General features: G+C 47.8%; 1 protein-coding gene across 5 annotated transcripts in view; it reads right to left on the bottom strand.

Moving 5' to 3' along the window:
• Window positions 1-20,169, bottom strand: part of LOC134969116 (inositol-trisphosphate 3-kinase B-like) — a 219,613-nt gene that overhangs the window by 25,984 nt on the left and 173,460 nt on the right. For 4 of the 5 annotated variants that reach the window (XM_063944837.1, XM_063944838.1, XM_063944839.1 and 1 more), the window contains exons 6-7: window positions 5,876-5,977; window positions 5,264-5,335 (exon numbers count right to left, since the gene is read on the bottom strand). In XM_063944837.1, the coding sequence (XP_063800907.1) occupies window positions 5,264-5,335; window positions 5,876-5,977 (174 nt within the window). The remainder of the gene's footprint in view (window positions 1-5,263; window positions 5,336-5,875; window positions 5,978-20,169) is intronic. The other variant, XM_063944840.1, reaches the window with a different exon arrangement.

The raw sequence follows: 20,169 nt of genomic DNA on the forward strand, positions 1-20,169 counted from the left end.
CAGAATCATGCCCAGGAAGGGCAGAGGAGTCGTAGGAATCAACTGCGACTTTGGAATATTTAGAATCCAGCCGTGCTGTTGTAACACTTCCCGAGAGCGTGCTACGCTGATCAGCAACTGCTCTCTGGACCTCGCTTTTATGAGGAGATCGTCCAAGTATGGGATAATTGTGACCCCTTGCTTTCGCAGGAGCACCATCATTTCCGCCATTACCTTGGTAAATATTCTCGGTGCCGTGGAGAGACCAAACAGCAACGTCTGGAATTGGTAATGACAATCCTGTACCACAAATCTGAGGTACGCCTGATGAGGTGGATAAATGGGGACATGAAGGTATGCATCCTTTATGTCCAGAGACACCAAAAAATCCCCCCCTTCCAGGCTTGCGATGACCGCTCTAAGCGATTCCATCTTGAACTTGAACCTTTTCAGGTATATGTTCAGGGATTTTAAATTCAATATGGGTCTGACCGAACCGTCCGGTTTCGGTACCACAAACATGGTCGAATAATAACCCTTTCCTTGTTGAAGGAGGGGAACCTTGACCACCACCTGCTGAAGATACAATTTGTGAATTGCAGCTAACACTATTTCCCTCTCTAAGGGGGAAGCTGGCAGGGCCGATTTGAGGTATCGGTGAGGAGGCATCTCCTCGAATTCCAGCTTGTATCCCTGAGACACAATCTCTATTGCCCAGGGATCCACCTGGGAGTAAACCCCCTTGTGGCTGAAATTTCAGAGACGCGCCCCCACCAGGCCTAGCTCCGCCTGTGGAGCCCCAGCGTCATGCGGTGGATTTAGTGGAAGCCGGGGAGGACTTCTGTTCCTGGGAACTAGCTGTGTTGTGCAGCTTCTTTCCTCTGCCCCTGCCTCTGGCAAGAAAGGACGCACCTCGGACTTTCTTGCCTTTTTGTGAACGAAAGGACTGCATTTGGTAATACGATGCTTTCTTAGGTTGTGAGGGAACATATGGCTAAAAATTTTACTTTCCAGCCGTAGCTGTGGAGACCAGGTCCGAGAGACCCTCCCCAAACAATTCCTCACCCTTGTAAGGTAAAACCTCCATGTGCCTTTTTGAGTCGGCATCGCCTGTCCATTGCCGAGTCCACAGGACCCTTCTGGCAGAAATCGACATTGCATTTATTCTAGAGCCCAGTAGGCTAATGTCTCTTTGAGCATCTCTCATATATAGGACAGCGTCTTTTATATGCCCCAGGGTCATTAATAAAGTATCCTTGTCCAAGGTATCAAGTTCCTCAGATAAGGTATCCGTCCATGCTGCTACAGCACTACACACCCAGGCCGACGCAATTGCCGGCCTTAGTAAGGTACCTGAATGTGTATAAATGGACTTAAGGGTACCCTCTTGCTTTCTATCCGCAGCATCTTTTAGGGTGGCCGTATCCTGTGACGGCAGGGCTACCCTCTTGGATAAGCGTGTTAGAGCTTTGTCCACCCTAGGGGAGGATTCCCAGCGTAACCTGTCCGTTGGCGGGAAAGGATACGCCATAAGCATCCGTTTGGAAATCTGCAGTTTTTTATCTGGAGATTCCCAAGCCTTTTCACATAACTCATTTAGCTCATGTGAAGGGGGAAAGGTCACCACCTGCCTTTTTTCCCCATACATATGAATCCTCTTGTCAGGGACTGGGGTTTCCTCTGTGATGTGCAACACCTCCTTCATTGCTATAATCATATAACGGATGGCTTTAGCCAATTTAGGCTGTAACTTTGCATCATCGTAATCGACACTGGAGTCAGAATCCGTGTCGGTATCTGTGTCAACAATTTGGGATAGTGGGCGCTTCTGAGACCCTGACGGCCTCTGCGACATAGGATCAGGCATGGGCTGAGACCCCGACTGTCCTAAGGTTTCAGCTTTATCCAACCTTTTATGCAAGGAATGAACATTATCATTTAAAACCTTCCACATATCCATCCAATCAGGTGTCGGCGCCGTCGGCGGAGACACCACATTCATTTGCTCCCGCTCTGCTTCCATATAGCCTTCCTCGTCAAACATGTCGACACAAGCGTACCGACACACCACACACACAGGGGATGCTCTTTTTGAAGACAGTTCCCCCACAAGGCCCTTTAGAGAGAGAGAGAGAGTATGCCAGCACACACCCCAGCGCTATATGTCCCAGGAATCACACAGTAACTTAGTGTTAACCCAGTAGCTGCTGTATTATATGTTTTTGCGCCTAATTTATGTGCTCCCCCTCTCTTTTTACCCTCTTCTACCTTGAATCTGCAGGGGAGAGCCTGGGGAGCTTCCTCTCAGCGGAGCTGTGGAGAAAAAATGGCGCTGGTGAGTGCTGAGGAAGAAGCCCTGCCCCCTCAGCGGCGGGCTTCTGTCCCGCGTTTCTGTACAATATAATGGCGGGGGCTCATGCATATATACAGTGCCCAACTGTATATGTGCCCAACTTTTGCCAAGAGGTCCTAATTGCTGCCCAGGGCGCACCCCCCCCCCCTCCCCCTGCGCCCTGCACCCTACAGTGACCGGAGTATGTGGGTGTAGTGTGGGAGCAATGGCGCACAGCTGCAGTGCTGTGCGCTACCTCAGTTTGAAGACTGGAGTCTTCTGCCGCAGATTTTGAAGTCTTCTTGTTTCTTTCACCCGGCTTCTGTCTTCCGGCTCTGCGAGGGGGACGGCAGCGCGGCTCCGGGATCGGACGACAAAGGGTGAGATCCTGTGTACGATCACTCTGGAGCTAATGGTGTCCAGTAGCCTAAGAAGCAGGACCTATCTTCAGAGAGTAGGGCTGCTTCTCTCCCCTCAGTCCCACGATGCAGGGAGTCTGTTGCCAGCAGATCTCCCTGAAAATAAAAAACCTAACAAAATGCTTTCTTATAGCAAGCTCAGGAGAGCTCACTAAACAGCACCCAGCTCGTCCGGGCACAGATTCCAACTGGGGTCTGGGGGAGGGACATAGAGGGAGGAGCCAGAGCACACCAGAATCTAAATTCTTTCTTAAAGTGCCCTGTCTCCTGCGGAGCCCGTCTATTCCCCATGGTCCTTACGGAGTCCCCAGCATCCACTAGGACGTTAGAGAAATTTTTTTAACTTTTACTGTACCTAATAAAAAGCATATGTCTATCTGTGCCACCCATGGACCTACTGATCACCTGCAAGTTAATAATGATGAGAGATGCATATTTGCATCTTACCCATATAAGTTAAATTTAAAAATGGATGTCTCCTCAAGTAAGTGCAACTCCACATGCACCCACTAAAACATGTGTGCAGACACGTTTTGTAATGTACACAGAAAGAGCAATTTTAGGTGTTCGTTATGCCCTAGGGGTAGATCTTACTCTAGGTGTACAAATGGAGCAAGTTAGAGAGAAACTGCACAGCATTCCTAAACATCCCGGGCTAATATAACTGTCACATGATCTTATAAAGAAGTGTCTTACTAAACACAGTTGCAGGGGTATGGTGGTGGTGGTGGGAAAGAAAAGACTGAGAAAAAGAGGAAATTAACACCCACCACCACCATGATATAAAAAAGTAGGGTCTGAAATGAGGGCAGTGGGTATATTAGCTATAGTAAAAAAAATACATGGACCAAGAAGATATTGGGGCTATAAAGGAGGGCGCAAAAGATACTTTAGGTGTGTGTGCTTTATATATGTTGAATTTATTATTGTGGTGGGTATTATTAAATAAGGAGGCTTATGGATTTAGGCAGCATAATATTCTAGACCAGTATTTCTCTGATCCAGTCCTCAGGGAACCTAAACTGCATGTTCCCAGGGCTACTCAAGAATCCCAAGTTAAATAATTAGTAGCACCTTTTCATTCATTTAAAATGTGTTTGTTAATAATTAACCATACTCTTTCAATGGCCCTTCTTAAGAGAACCGAAAGGAGACATCCAGAAAAAAGGGTCTGGGGAATTGTTGCTCTGAGAACTGTGCTGCTGACATTCCCCTACCCCCATCCCCCCACCCTGCAATTTGTGGAAATAGGGAATTGATGATGCGATTCACTGTAATTCACATCATCAAACCCCTGGAGGCCACTTTACTTGAAATGAGTTGGATCAAGGAGGCTGGTCTAGTCCCAGGTTCAAGGAGAGATGCCCAAAATTTCAGAGTCTCACGAATATTTCAGAGAGAAGGCAAATATGTAAGTAACACTCTGGAGCTTCAGCTAAATCATGTGAAAAACATGCAGTGTTATTAGGGTTCCGTGAGGGCTGGCATGAGAAACGTCTTCTAGACAATTATATGCTGGTTTTTAATCTAGTGCTTATTGGAGGTAATTCTGAGTTGATCGCAGCAGGAATTTTGTTAGCAGTTGGGCAAAACCATGTGCACTGCAGGGGAGGCAGATATAACGTGCAGAAAGTTAGATGTGGGTGGGTTATTTTGTTTCTGTGCAGGGTGAATACTGGCTGCTTTATTTTTACATTACAATTTAGATTCCAGATTGAACACACCCCACCCAAATCTAACTCTCTCTGCACATGTTAAATCTTCCTCCCCTGCAGTGCACATGGTTTTGCCCAACTGCTAACAAAATTCCTGCTGCGATCAACTTGGAATTACCCCCATTGACGGATCATAGATACAGTATCATGGTGATAGGGTATGTTGCTTATTATACTGCAGATCCTACGGCCTGCTTTTGTGCAAATCGTAGCCACACACACTATTTTAGCAGAGAAGAGTTAGCGGAAGCAGGGCCGGTCCTGACCAATTTGATGCCCTAGGCAAGATTTTGGCTGGTATCCTTTGCTTGTGCCTCCAACCATCAAATCTTCCCCCTTGCTTGTCTCCAGCCATCAAATCTCTCCCCTTGTGTGGCTCCAGCCATCAAGTCTCCCCACCTTGTGTGTGTCCAGCAAATAAATCTCTCCCGCTATGTGTCTCCAGCAATCAAATCTCTCCCCCCTATGTGTCTCCAGCAATCAGATGTCTCCCCTTTGTTTGTCTCCAGCAATCCAATCCCCAACCAATCAATTTAACAAGCTCTCGATTTAATTACCTTTGCTGTCTTCTTTCCTCTTCTCTGCGGCGCGCTCTCTGCTATAAATTATGCCTATGCCTAGGGCCAGCTCTGTGCAGGAGAGGGCTGCCTTTTCAAATGTCATCACTGGAGACTTGCCAGCCCTTTATGACTATGCACACTACCTAGCATATCACAGGCATATCCATAATTTTGTACTGTACAGTACTTGCAAAAATTGTAAGGAAGAATGTATAAACCATCTGTCGATGCGGTTTCATTTAATCCCTCCTTACTAACCTCGTGTTTGCGGAAAAAGACAGAGTCTTTAAGTGCGGCCTGCATGTTCTCCAAGCGCTCCAGGTAAGCAGCCTGAAATAAAACAGATCATGCATTTCCCATTTTACAACACAAGGTGACACTCTAGTAGGGGCACAAACTATGTCCATTCTGTTGCTAAATAACATGTCAAGACACTCCTAAAGATATGATCGCTAAGACAGACATTTACTCAAAAATGTGTTTAACGTATTCATGAAATAGGATAAGGCAGATAATAGAAGACTACTGCTGTGGCCTATTCTTTTCCTCTTTCTCGTCTTCCCCCCATTCTGGCACACACCTCTCTGAACACAAGACAAGTCTGGTTACATTCCCCAACTATTCAGTACTCTCAAGGTAGGACAGTGTGAGGTCAGCACAGGAGCAGTATGAAGGCTGGATGATAGAGCAGTTTGCTGGGCAATTACAGGGACAGGAGCGTGGCTGCAGCGCAGAGAAGAAATAGAGTGACTATATACAGTAAATATATGCTATCTGTACCAGAAAAGCTACAGCTGGATAAGCAAGCAAGCAATCTTGAGTTACTGTATGTCTGATTGTTTTATTGAAAGAGCAGTTGCTGCCTCTTACCAGGATGTCCTTCCGGCTCTTCGTAAAAATGACAAACGTTTCCATGATATTTTCTCGACTTTTCATTTTCTTAAAATTTTTCTTCACAGGTCCAGCTTCAACCTGGGAGATAGAGGACACAGTTACCACTTCCCTCACGGGAACCCCAAACCCACTTTCTCTAACGTCCTAGTGGATGCTGGGGACTCCGTAAGGACCAAGGGGCTCCACAGGCGGAGCTAGGCCCGGTGGGGGCACCCTGGGCAATAGATATTGTGTCTCAGGGATACAAGCTGGACTTTGAGAAGATGCCCCCTCACCGACGGCCCTGCCGGCTTCCCCCCACGAGAGGGAAACAGTGTTAACTGCAATTCACAAATGGTATCTTCAACAGGTGGTGGTCAAGGTTCCCCTCCTTCAACAAGGAGGGGGTTATTATTCGACCATGTTGTAGTCCCGAAACCAGACGGTTCGGTCGGACCCATATTGAATTTAAAATCCCTGAACATATACCTGAAAAGGTTCAAGTTCAAGATGGAATCGCTAAGAGCGGTTATTGCAAGCCTGAAAGGGGGAGATTTTATGGTGACTCGGGACATAAAGGATGCATACCTTCATGTCCCCATTTATCCACCTCATCAGGCGTACCTCAGAATTGCGGTACGGGATTGTCATTACCAATTTCAGACGTTGCCGTTTGGTCTCTCCACGGTCTTGAGAATATTCACCAAGGTAATGGCGGAAATGATGGTGCTCCTGCGGAAACAAGGTGTCACTATTATCACGTACTTGGACGATCTCATAAAAGCGAGATCAAGAGAGCATTTGCTGAACAGCGTATCACCTTCTCTGGAAGTGTAACGGCAACACGGCTGGATTCTATATATTCCAAAGTCGCAGTTGGTTCTTACAGCTCATCTGCCTCTCCTAGGCATGATCCTAGACACAGACCAGAAAAGGGTTTATCTCCCGATAGAGAGAGCTCAGGAGCTCGTGACACTGGTCAGGAATCTATTAAAACCAAAACAGGTGTCAGTGCATCACTGCACTCGAGTCCTGGGAAGGAGGGTGGCATCATACGAGGCCATTCCCTTCGGCAGGTTCCATACGAGGACCTTCCAATGGGACTTACTGGACAAGTGGTCCGGATCACATCTTCAGATGCATCGGTTAATCACCCTATCCCCCAGAGCCAGGGTGTCTCTCCTGTGGTGGCTGCAGAGTGCTCACCTTCTCGAAGGTCGCAGATTCGGCATTCAGGACTGGGTCCTGGTGACCACGGATGCAAGCCTCCGAGGGTGGGGGGCAGTCACACAGGGAAGAAATTTCCAAGGGCTGTGGTCAAGGCAGGAGACTTGCCTTCACATCAATATCCTGGAACTAAGGGCCATATACAACGCCCTAAGTCAAGCAAAGACCCTGCTTCGCGACCAACCGGTTCTGATTCAGTCAGACAATATCACCGCAGTGGCTCATGTAAACCGCCAAGGCGACACAAGGAGCAGGGTGGCGATGGTAGAAGCCACCAGAATTCTTCGCTGGGCGGAGAATCACGTAAGCGCACTGTCAGCAGTGTTCATTCCGGGAGTGGACAACTGGGAAGCAGACTTCCTCAGCAGGCACGACCTCCACCCGGGAGAGTGGGGACTTCATCAAGAAGTCTTCGCGCAGATTGTAGATCGGTGGGAACTGCCACAGGTGGACATGATGGCATCCCGCCTCAACAAAAAGCTACAGAGGTATTGCGCCAGGTCAAGAGACTCTCAGGCGATAGCTGTAGACGCACTGGTGACACCGTGGATGTTCCAGTCGGTTTATGTGTTTCCTCCTTTTCCTCTCTTCCCAAGGTGCTGAGAATCATAAGGAAAAGAGGAGTGAGAACAATACTCATTGTTCCGGATTGGCCAAGAAGGACTTGGTATCCAGAGCTGCAAGAAATGCTCACAGAGGACCCATGGCCTCTGCCTCTAGGGCAGGATCTGTTGCAGCAGGGACCTTGTATGTTCCAAGACTTACCGCAGCTGCGTTTGACGGCATGGCGGTTGGACGCCGGATCCTAGTAGAAAAGAGGGATTCCGGATGAGGTTATTCCTACGCTGATAAGGGCTAGGAAGGACATGACGGCTAAACATTATCACCGTATACGGCGAAAATATGTTGCTGGGTGTGAGGCCAGGAATGCCTCTACAGAGGAAGTCCAGCTGGGCCGTTTCCTTCACTTCCTACAGTCGGGAGTGACTTTGGGCCTAGAATTAGGGTCCATTAAGGTCCGATCCATTTTCTTTCATACAAAAACAAGCTTCTCTACCTGAAGTTCAGACGTTTGTAAAGGGAGTGCTGCATATTCAGCCCCTTTTTTGTGCCACCAGTGGCACCTTGGGATCTCCCTGAGACACAATATCTATTGCCCAGGGTGCCCCCACCGGGCCTAGCTCCGCCTGTGGAGCCCCTTGGTCCTTACGGAGTCCCCAGCATCCACTACGGACTACGAGAAATAGATTTACCGGTGAGTAAAATCTTATTTTTCAGAGCACCCAGGACAGATCACTTTGTGAGAACCTAAACCCTGCAATTACATCTTTTATAAAAGTTGCTGTTCAATTCCGTTAGTGTGACCTGCCTTGTGGGAGGCGTGTAATGTGAACCTGTTGGAGAAAGACAGTGGGAGTAATTCAGAGTTGATCACAGCAGCAAATTTGTTAGCAGTTGTGCAAAACCATGTGCAAACTGAAATCTTAATTGCAGTATAAAAATAAAGCAGGCAGTATTTACCCTGCACAGAAACAAAATAACCCATCCAAATCTAACTCTCTCTGCAAAATGTTATATCTCCCCACCTGCAGAGCAGTGGTTTTGCCCAACTGCTAACAAATTTGCTGCTGCGATCAACTCTGAATTACCCCCTCTATTTGACAGACAGGTTAGAGAAAATAGGATTTTAATACCTACCGGTAAATCCTTTTCTCTTAGTCTGTAGAGGATGCTGGGGACACTTCATAGACCATGGGGTATAGACGGGATCCGCAGGAGACATGGGCGCTCTAAGACTTTTACTGGGTGTGAACTGGCTCCTCCCTCTATGCCCCTCCTCCAGACCTCAGTTATAGGAACTGTACCCAGGGAGACGGACAATTCGAGGAAAAAGATTTATATTATTTTTAAACTAAGGGTGAGATACACACCAGCTCACACCACAAACACGCCGTACAACATGGCATTTGTAAGTAAACCCAGTCAACAGCATGAACAAAAAACCAGCAACAGGCTGATTATAACCAAACACAACCATTGTGTAACACAACCAAAACCTACAACCACTACTGCAGATAGAGTCCGCACAGGGACGGGCGCCCAGCATCCTCTACGGACTAAGAGAAAAGGATTTACCGGTAGGTATTAAAATCCTATTTTCTCATACGTCCTAGATGATGCTGGGGACACTTCATAGACCATTGGGTTTATACCAAAGCTTCAGATCGGGCGGGAAAGTGCGGATGACTCTGCAGCACCGATTGACCAAACAAGAGGTCCTCATCAGCCAGGGTATCAAACTTGTAGAACTTTGCAAAAGTGTTTGAACCAGACCAAGTAGCCGCTCGGCAAAGCTGTAACGCCGAGACCCCACGGGCAGCCGCCCAAGATGAGCCCACCTTCCTGGTAGTATGGGCATTAACCGATTTCGGTAACGGCAATCCAGCCGTAGAATGAGCCTGCTGAATCGTGTTACAGATCCAACGCGCAATAGTCTGCTTGGAAGCCGGCGTCCCAATCTTATTGGGAGCATATAGGGCAAACAGAGCCTCCGTTTTCCTAATCTGAGCCGTTCTGGCTACATACATTTTCAAAGCCCTGACCATATCCAGAGACTTTGAGTCCACGAGGGCGCCAGTAGCCACTGGCACCACAATAGGTTGGTTCATGTGAAAAGCTGAAACCACCTTTGCCAGAAACAGCTGCCGAGTCCTCAACTCCGCTCTATCTTCATGGAAGATCAAATAGGGGCTCTTGTGAGACAAGGCCGCCAACTCAGATACTCGCCTTGCTGACGCCAAGGCCAACAACATGACCACTTTCCAAGTGAGGAATTTTAACTCAACCTTCCGTAAAGGTTCAAACCAAGGAGATTGCAGGAACCGTAACACCACGTTGAGATCCCGCGGTGTCACCGGAGGCACAAAAGAAGGCTGGATATGCAGCACCCCCTTCATGAAAGTGTGAACCTCAGGGAGGGAAGACAATTCCTTTTGAAAGAATATTGATAAGGCCGAAATTTGTACCTTAATGGAGCCTAGCTTAAGGCCCGCATCCACACCAGCTTGTAGAAAATGGAGAAAACGCCCCAGCTGAAATTCCTCCGTAGGGGCCTTTTTGGATCACACCAAGACACATATTTTCTCCAAATACGGTGGTAGTGCTTCGCCGTTACTTCTTTTCTAGCCTGAAGTAGAGTGGGGATAACTTCACTGGGAATCCCCTTTCGGGCTAGAATACGGCGTTTAACCGCCATGCCGTCAAACGCAGCCGCGGTAAGTCCTGGAAACGCACGGACCTTGCTGTAACAGGTCCTCTCGTAGAGGAAGAGGCCACGGATCTCCTATGAGCAACTCCTGAAGATCCGGATACCAGGCTCTCTTCGGCCAGTCTGGAACAATGAGTATCGCCGGAACTCTTGTTCTTCTTACGATCCTTATCACCTTCGGGATGAGTGGAAGCGGCGGGAACATGTAGACCGACGGAAACACCCACGGTGTCACCAGGGCGTCCACCGCTGTTGCTTGAGGGTCCCTTGACCTGGAACAATATCTCCGAAGTTTCTTGTTGAGGCGAGACGCCATCATGTCTACATGAGATATTCCCCAGTGACTTGTCACGTCTGCGAAGACCTCTTGATGAAGACCCCACTCCCCTGGATGGAGATCGTGTCTGCTGAGGAAGTCTGCTTCCCAGTTGTCCACTCCTGAAATAAAGACAGCCACCAGAGCGCTTACATGTCTTTCCGCCCAGCAGAGAACTTTTGTGGCCTCTGCCATTGCCGCTCTGCTCTTTGTTTCGCCCTGGTGGTTTATGTACACCACTGCTGTTATGTTGTCCGACTGAATCAAGACGGGCAGATCTTGAAGAAGATTTTCCGCTTGTCGAAGGCCGTTGTAAATGGCCCTTAATTCCAGAATATTTATGTGCAGACAGGCCTCCTGACTTGACCATTTTCCCTGGAAATTTTCCCCCTGCGTGACTGCTCCCCATCCCCGTAGACTTGCATCCGTGGTTACCAGGACCCAATCCTGGATCCCGGACCTGTGTCCCTCTAGAAGGTGAGGACTGTGCAGCCACCACAGGAGAGAGATTCTGGTCCTGGAAGACAGGACTATTTTCCGGTGCATAAGCAGGTGAGACCCGGACCACTTGTCCAGCAGGTCCCACTGAAACACCCTGGCATGAAACCTGCCAAACGGAACGGCCTCGTAGGCCGCCACCATCTTTCCCAGCAACCGAGTGCACTGAAGAATCGACACTCTCGCCGGTTTCAGAATCCCTTTTACCATGTTCTGGATTTCCAGAGTTTTCTCCACCGGCAGAAAAACTCTCTGTAACTCCGTGTCCAGAATCATGCCCAGGAACGACAGCCGCGTTATCGGAACCAACTGTGATTTTGGCAAATTTAGGAGCCAAAGAAGGAAGAAATGCTCTGCGCACCAAAAATCACTTGGAATTAATTAATTGATTAATTAAGTGCAGTCTAGCAAGGAGAATGATTGACTCAATGAAGCTTGACCTTTTTTATAAAGAAAAATATTTTCTAAAACAGTTAATGACACAGAACAAAGTATATGAGACAAACAGTACATATATATATATAGCAGTATAAAAACCGGAGGTTTTCACTTCTTGCAAGTGTATACAGAAACACTGTATCTAACTTTTATAAACGTGCTGTTTAAACAGCATACAATGTATCTAAAATGCAGATCAGATATCTTAAGTGAAAGAGGCTCTTTACAGAGAGCAACAATTGATTCTGACACTGGCGTCCCAGTGTGGAATCATATAAAATGTCCACAGATGGCTCCACAATATGAAATTATTAGAAGCAAAACAAACGGTAATAATTACCCCTGTGCTGATTCCTGAGATGTAATGCAGAGTCCTGTATGCATTTGCACGAGGAGAATGTAAACATTTGTAATTGCTGCCACAATGGTAATTAGAGGACAGACTTGCTGGAATACTTATTCTCCGTTGTAATAGCCGTCAGTTGACCATCAGATGATGGCATATAGGGAGTTTCCCAGCAAGGGACGTGATCCGTATGGCTATCGGTAACAGCATGAAACGGCAAAGCCGCTGATGGCTGGCGCCGCACTGATCTCACAGCGGAGATCCGTCTATATCCAGCTGATCGCAGCGGGATTCTGATGTAGAAATGCTGTTAGCAACTGGACTCCCTTTAACCTCACTGCGGAGGTATGATTCCTGTAGGTCACTTGGCTTAGATGTAGACGGAACCGGAGTATCAGGACCGAGATGGTAGGAGCCCGTCTGTGGAGTAACAGATATCCACTGCACTGAACTCGTAGAAAGGGGCGTTTCGTCTCCTAGCAACGGAGACTTCCTCAAGACGAATCGTCTTGAGGAAGTCTCCGTTGCTAGGAGACGAAACGCGTTGACGCCCCTTTCTACGAGTTCAGTGCAGTGGATATCTGTTATCCACAGATACATCTCAGGAATCGGCACGGGGGTAATTATTACCGTTTGTTTTGCTTCTAATAATTTCATATTGTGGAGCCATCTGTGGACATTTTATATGATTCCACACTTGGACGCTAGTGTCAGAATCAATTGTTGCTCTCTGTAAAGAGCCTCTTTCACTTAAGATATCTGATCTGCATTTTAGATACATTGTATGCTGTTTAAACAGCACGTTTATAAAAGTTAGATACAGTGTTTCTGTATACACTTGCAAGAGGTGAAAACCTCCGGTTTTTATACTGCTATACAGGTTGAGTATCCCTTATCCAAAATGCTTGGGACCAGAGGAATTTTGGATATCGGATTTTTCTGTATTTTGGAATAATTGCATACCATAACGAGATATTATGGTGATGGGACCTAAATCTAAGCACAGAATGCATTTATGTTTCATATACACCTTATACACACAGCCTGAAGGTCATTTTAGCCAATATTTTTTATAACTTTGTGCATTAAACAAAGTGTGTGTACATTCACAGAATTAATTTATGTTTCATATACACCTTATACACACAGTCTGAAGTTCATTTAATACAATATTTTTAATAACTTTGAGTATTAAACAAAGTTTGTGTACACTGAGCCATCAAAAAACAAAGGTTTCACTATCTCAGTCTCACTCAAAAAAGTCCGTATTTCGGAATATTCCGTATTTCGGAATATTTGGATATGGGATACTCAACCTGTGTGTATATATATATATATGTACTGTTTGTCTCATATACTTTGTTCTGTGTCATTAACTGTTTTAGAAAATATTTTTCTTTATAAAAAAGGTCAAGCTTCATTGAGTCAATCATTCTCCTTGCTAGACTGCACTTAATTAATCAATTAATTAATTCCAAGTGATTTTTGGTGCGCAGAGCATTTCTTCCTTCTTTGTACTTCAATTAGTTGTTCAGCCTAACCAGCTGTTTTGCTCAGCAGCCCTATAAGTCCCGATTTTTACTGATCACCATCTGGTAAATTATTACCATACATTGCATTTCAGCGCCAGATATATATACAGTTTGAGATTTATCTCTAGCTGTATGTACATATAATTTTTCACGCTAAATTTAGGAGCCAACTATGTTGCTGTAGAATCTTCAGGGAGAGCACCACGTGTTCTAGTAATTTCTCCCTTGATCTCGCCTTTATCAGGAGATTGTCTAAGTACGGGATAATTGTGGCTCCTCGCTTGCGCAAGAGGACCATCATTTCCGCCATCACTTTTGTGAAGATCCTTGGAGCTGTGGAAAGCCCAAACGGCAACGTCTGAAATTGGTAATGACAATCCTGAACCGCAAACCTCAGGTACGCCTGATGCGGAGGGTAAATGGGGACGTGTAAGTACGCGTCCTTTATGTCTACTGATACCATAAAATCTCCTCCCTCCAGACTGGAGATCACTGCCCGAAGAGATTCCATCTTGAATTTGAATCTCTTCTGATAGAAATTGAGAGACTTTAAGTTCAGAATCGGTCTGACCGAGCCATCCGGCTTCGGTACCACGAACAGGCTTGAATAAAAGCCTTTTCCTTGTTGTGACGGTGGTACTGTGACAATGACCTGATGTAGACACAGCTTTTGTATGGCCGTGCATACCACCTCCCTTTCCGGGAGAGAAGCTGGCAAGGCTGACTTGAAAAAACGTTGAGGGGGCACGTCTTGAAACTCCAGCCTGTAACCTTGGGTTACAATGTCTAAAACCCAAGGATCCAGGCCCGAGCAAACCCAGACCTGACTGAAGAGCTTGAGACGTGCCCCCAGTGGAGTGGACTCCAGTAGAGGAGCCCCAGCGTCATGCGGAGGGTTTTGCAGCAGCAGCAGCAGCAGTGGAGGGCTTCTGCTCCTGGGAACCTGCCACCGCAGGTGATCTTTTTCCCCTACCTCTAGTAGCAAGGAAGGAGCCCCCTCGCCCTCTTTTGTACTTATTGGGCCGAAAGGACTGCATCTAATAGTGAGGCATTTCCTTCTGCTGTGCAGGGACATAAGCTAGAAATGATGACTTACCCGCAGTAGCCGTAGATACCAGGTCCACGAGGCCGTCACCAAACAAGACACCACCTTTATACGGCAAAGTCTCCATATTTTTCTTCGAATCAGCATTCCATTGACGAATCCACAATGCCCTCCTAGCCGAGACTGACATGGCATTGGACTTTGATCCCAAAATGCCAATATCCCTTGCAGCGTCTTTCAGACACCCTGCAGCGTCCCTCATGTAACTTAAATTTACTAGAATGCTATCCCTGTCCAGGGTATCAATTTCAGAGGATAAATTATCCGCCCATTTTTCAATAGCGCTACTCACCCATGCCGACGCCACGGTAGGTCTGAGCAGCATACCCGTAGCGACATAGATCGATTTCAATGTGCTTTCCTGTCGAAGATCCGCAGGATCCTTCAGGGCTGCCGTGTCCGGACTCGGAAGAGCCACCTTATTGGACAGTCGGGATAAGGCTTTGTCCACAGAGGGGGTTGACTCCAACATTTTCCTGTCCCCCGAGGGAAATGGATATGTCAGCAGAATTCTCTTGGGAATCAAAAACTTTTTGTCAGGATTTTCCCAAGCTTTTCCAAAAAGAGCATTCAGTTCATGAGAGGGAGGGAACGTTACCTCAGGTTTCTTACCCTTATACATGCAGACCCTCGTATCAGGAACCTCAGGGTCCTCCGTGATATTCAACACGTCCTTTATTACCACAATCATGTACTGAATAGTCTTAGCCAGTTTAGGATTCAATCTGGTATCATTATAGTCGACACAGGAATCAGAATCCGTGTCGGTATCTGTGTCCACTAACTGGGCAAATGAACGTTTCTGTGACCCCGAAGGGGTTTGTGACAATGCATCCTCCATGGACCTTCTCCATGCTCGGTGCTGTGACTCAGATTTATCAAACCTCTTATTTAACAAAGCCACATCAGCATTCAAAACACTCAACATAGTCACCAAATCAGCAGTCGGCGGTGCAGACAGGGTCACTCCCACAGCCAGTATTGTCTCCACACCTACTTCCTCCTGGGAAGAGCATTCAGCCTCAGACATGCCGACACACGTGTACCGACACCACCGAACAAACTGGGCTATAGGGAACAGACCCACACTAAGCCTGTCATGGAGACACAAAGGGAGTCTGCCAGCTCACACTCCAGCAACTAACTTTGTTCTGAAGTGTGCAATACACAGCCCCAGAGATGTCAGCGCTTTTCTTATCAGAAATAACAATAATAAGCACCAAATAAACTGTGCCCCCCCTGTTTTTCCTGTTACTTGTTACAGTGGAGATGAAGGCTCAGCGTCTCTGCAGCTCTCTGAAGAGAAAAATGGCGCTGGTTAGAGCTGTGAGGGCTAAGCCACGCCCCCTCAATGGCGCGCTTCAGACCCGCTTCCTTTGAAAATATATTTATACTGGCGGGGGTATAATATGTGCCCAGGCACCCATATGTATTTGCCAGTGCCAATCTGAGGTTTCCTGCTGCCCAGGGTGCCCCCCCCCCCCCTGCGCCCTGCACCCAACAGTGCTGCTGTGTGTGTGTGTGTGTGTGTGTGTGTGTGTGTGTGTGTGTGTGAGCAAGGCGCGCAGCGCGACCGCCGCGTGGTACCTCAGTCAGCGTCTGCCGTCTCTGGAGTCTTCTTCACTTCTGCATACTCACCCGGCTTCTTTCTTCTGGCTCCGCAAGGGGGGTTGACGGCGCGGCTCCGGGAACGAGCATCTAGCACGGCTAGCGATCAGACCCTCTGGAGCTAATGGTGTCCAGTAGCCTAAGAAGCAGATCCTTTGAACTCATTAGAAGTAGGTCTGCTTCTCTCCCCTCAGTCCCACGAAGCAGGGAGCCTGTTGCCAGCAGTGCTCCCTGAAAATAAAAAACCTAAGTCTTTTTCAGAGAAACTCAGGAGAGCTCCCCTATTAGTGTCCAGTCTCTCTTGGCACAGAATCTAACTGAGGTCTCGAGGAGGGGCATAGAGGGAGGAGCCAGTTCACACCCAGTAAAAGTCTTAGAGTGCCCATGTCTCCTGCGGATCCCGTCTATACCCCATGGTCTATGAAGTGTCCCCAGCATCCTCTAGGACGTATGAGAAATGTTCCCTACTGTATGTGGGACCACAAAGAACACAGTGAGAAATTAAGTGGATATTCTTCTCTGGTAATATAGACCCCATATACTGTATGTTGAGTGAAACAGAAAGTAATTGTATAAAAAGGAAAGCAGGACAGTGTGACAAAAGGAGATTTATGGTAACACTTACCATGGTTAAATCTCTTTCTGCAGGTACACTGGATTCCACAGGGAATAACATCGGGGTGTAGAGTTGGATCTTCATCCGAGGCACCAACAGGCTAAAGCTTTGACTGTTCCCAGGATGTACTGCACCGCCTCCAGGCACTGGAGCTCAGTTTTGTTAACCAGTCCATTGCAGTAGCAGGTAAAAGAGACGATAGTAGTTAGCCACATAGAACCACATTCTCACGACAGGAGAAGGTACCAACGGCTAATGCCATACAAACCCAAAGAAGCTAAGTGTGTCAGGGTGGGCGCCCTGTGGAATCCAGTGTACCTCGCAGAAAGAGATTTAACCATGGTAAGTTCCACAGGGAATAACATCGGGGATGTCCTAAAGCAGTTCCTCATGGGAGGGTACAAGAACCCGGCGTCCAAAGGAAGCATCCTCGGAGGCGGAAGTATCAAAGTCATAGAACCTAATGAACGTGTTCACTGAGGACCACGTAGAACGTAACACAATTGTTCTAGGGACGCACCATGGCAGGCCGCCCAAGAATGTCCAACAGACCAAGTAGAATGGGCCTTGATAGCAGCAGGAGCTGGAAGTCCAGCCTGTGCATAAGCTTGTGCAATCACCATTCTAATCCATCTGGCCAAAGATTGCTTATTTGCAGGCCAGCCATGTTTGTGAAAACCAAAAACGACAAAGAATCAGATCTCCTAAGAGAGGCGGTTCTCTTCACATAGATACGGAGAGCCCATACCACATCCAAAGACCGCTCTTCGGAGGACAAACCAAGAGAGATAAAGGCGGGAACTACAATCTCTTGGTTAAGGTGGAAAGATGACACCACCTTAGGTAGATAACCAGGGCGAGTTCTAAGAACCGCACGGTCACGTTGACAAATCAGAAAGGGTGACCGACAGGATAGGGCACCCAAGTCTGAAACCCGTCTAGCAGAGGCAATAGCCAGCAAAAATAAGACCTTAAGCGTAAACCATTTAAGGTCAACAGACTCAAGAGGTTCAAATGGAGACTCTTGTAAGGCATTCAGAACAATGGACAAATCGTAAGGAGCCACAGGAGGGACATAGGGAGGCTGAATCCATAAAACACCCTGAGTGAAAGTATGAACGTCAGGCAGAGATGCAATTTTTCTCTGAAACCACACTGACAAGGCTGAAATATGAACCTTGAGGGAGGCCAGACGAGGGCCTAAGTCCAGGCTCTGTTGCATAAAAGCCAAAAGTTTGGCAGTACTGAACTTGCATGCATCGTAATTCTTAACCGTACACCAGGTGAAGTAAGAATTCCAGACCCTATAATAAATCCGAACCGAAGCTGGTTTACAGGCTTTCAACATAGTTTGAATGACCGCCTCAGAAAATCCTTTGGCCCTCAGGAGTGAAGCTTCAAGAGCCACGCCGTCAAAGCCAGTTGGGCCAGACACAAGGGCCCTGAACGAGGAGATCTGGGTGTTGCGGAAGTAGAATAGGACGCTCTATCGAGACACACTGCAGGTCTGAGAACCAATGCCATCTGGGCCACGCTGGAGCGATTAAAAGTCATATTCCTCCTTCTTGCTTGAACTTCCTTATTACCTTGGGCAGGAGTGACACCAGATGAACATGTGTGCGGCAGCCGAAAGTTCCATGGAATTGCCAGTGTGTCCACGAACGCTGATTGAGGATCCCTTGTCCTTGTTCCGAAGACCGTAACCTTGTGATTGTGTCGAGACGCCATCAGGTCTACATCTGGTAGGCCCCACTTGTCCACTAGGAGTTGAAAGACTTTTGGATGAAGGCTCCACTCTCCGGCGTGTACGTCCTGATGACTGAGGAAGTCCACTTTCCAGTTGAGGACCCCCGGAATGAACACTGCCGATATGGCTGGCAGATGGCGTTCCGCCCACTGAAGAATCTTCGACACTTCCAACATTGCCATACGGCTTCGCGTGCCGCCTTGATGATTTATGTAGGCCACCGTGGTGGCATTGTCCGACTGTACTTTAACAAGCATATTCTGTACCAGAGGCAGGGCAAGTTTCAGAGCATTGAACACTGCCCGCAACTCCAGAATAGCTATCGGGAGGAGAGATTCCTTCCTGGTCCATCGACCCTGAAGAGAGTGTTGCTCCAACACCGCGCCCCAACCCCACAGACTGGCATCTGTCGTTAGGAGGAGCCAGTTGGAGATCCAGAAGGGATGACCCCTGCTCATTTGTTGGTCCTGTAGCCACCAGCTCAGTGACAGACGTACCTCCGGAGTCAAGGAGATCATGTGAGATCTGATACGGTGAGGCAGGCCGTCCCACTTGGAAAGGATTAACCTCTGCGAGGGCGGGAATGAAATTGAGCATACTCTACCATGTCGAAAGCTGACACCATGTGGCCTAGTATTTGCATCGCCGAGTGTATCGACACTCTCGGGCAAGAGAGGAAGCATCTTATTCTGTCCTGAAGTATCAGGACCTTCTCTGGAGACCAGAACAAATGTTGGTTGTGTGTGTTCAAGAGTGCCCCCAGGTACACCATGTTCTGAGCAGGGACCAGCGAGTATTTCTTCAAAATGTTAAGCCATCCGTGGGCTTGTAGGAATTGGACCGTCAGTTCTAGAAGACGGAGGAGAACCTCTGGGGAGTCCGCCATGATCAGCAAGTCGTACAGATACAGCAGGATCCTGATGCCTTAACGACGGAGAACGGCCGTCATAACCGCCATGACCTTGGTGAAGATCCAAGGAGCTGTGGTCAGTCCAAAAGGCAAGGCTTGAAATTGATAATGTAGGTGGCTAATAGCAAACCGCAGATACCGCTGATGCGACATGGCAATAGGTATGTGTAGGTAAGCATCCTGTATGGCCAGGGATACCATATAGTCCCTGGGCTCCAAAGCCAGAACAATAGAGCGAAGAGTTTCCATATGGAATTTGGATACCTTCACAAATTTATTCAAAGACTTGGGGTTGAGAATGGGCCGAGAGGATCCATTCGGCTTCGGGACTAGGAACAGCGTTGAATAGTACCCCCTGCCTCTCTGAGACAGAGGCACCAGCACTACCACTCCTGTGTCCAGGAGGGATTGTACCACAAAATGTAGAGGTTTTTGCTTTTAACGGATCCAAAGCGACAACTGTCGTGCAAAACTGGTGAGGGGGACGTGTCTTGAAAGAGTTGGCGTATCCGCGAGTGACGACTTCCCTCACCCAGGTGTCTGAAGTGGTCAGTAACCATACCTGGGTGAACCGCAGAAGTCGGCCTCCCACCCTGGGGACCCCCAGGGGGAGGCACGCCCCGTCATACAGCAGGCTTGTCTGGTTTGGAAGCAGGCTGACGGGCAGCCCAAGAATGTTT

Source organism: Pseudophryne corroboree, chromosome 11 (genome assembly GCF_028390025.1).
Source record: "Pseudophryne corroboree isolate aPseCor3 chromosome 11, aPseCor3.hap2, whole genome shotgun sequence".
Classification (NCBI taxonomy): Eukaryota; Metazoa; Chordata; class Amphibia; order Anura; family Myobatrachidae; genus Pseudophryne; species Pseudophryne corroboree.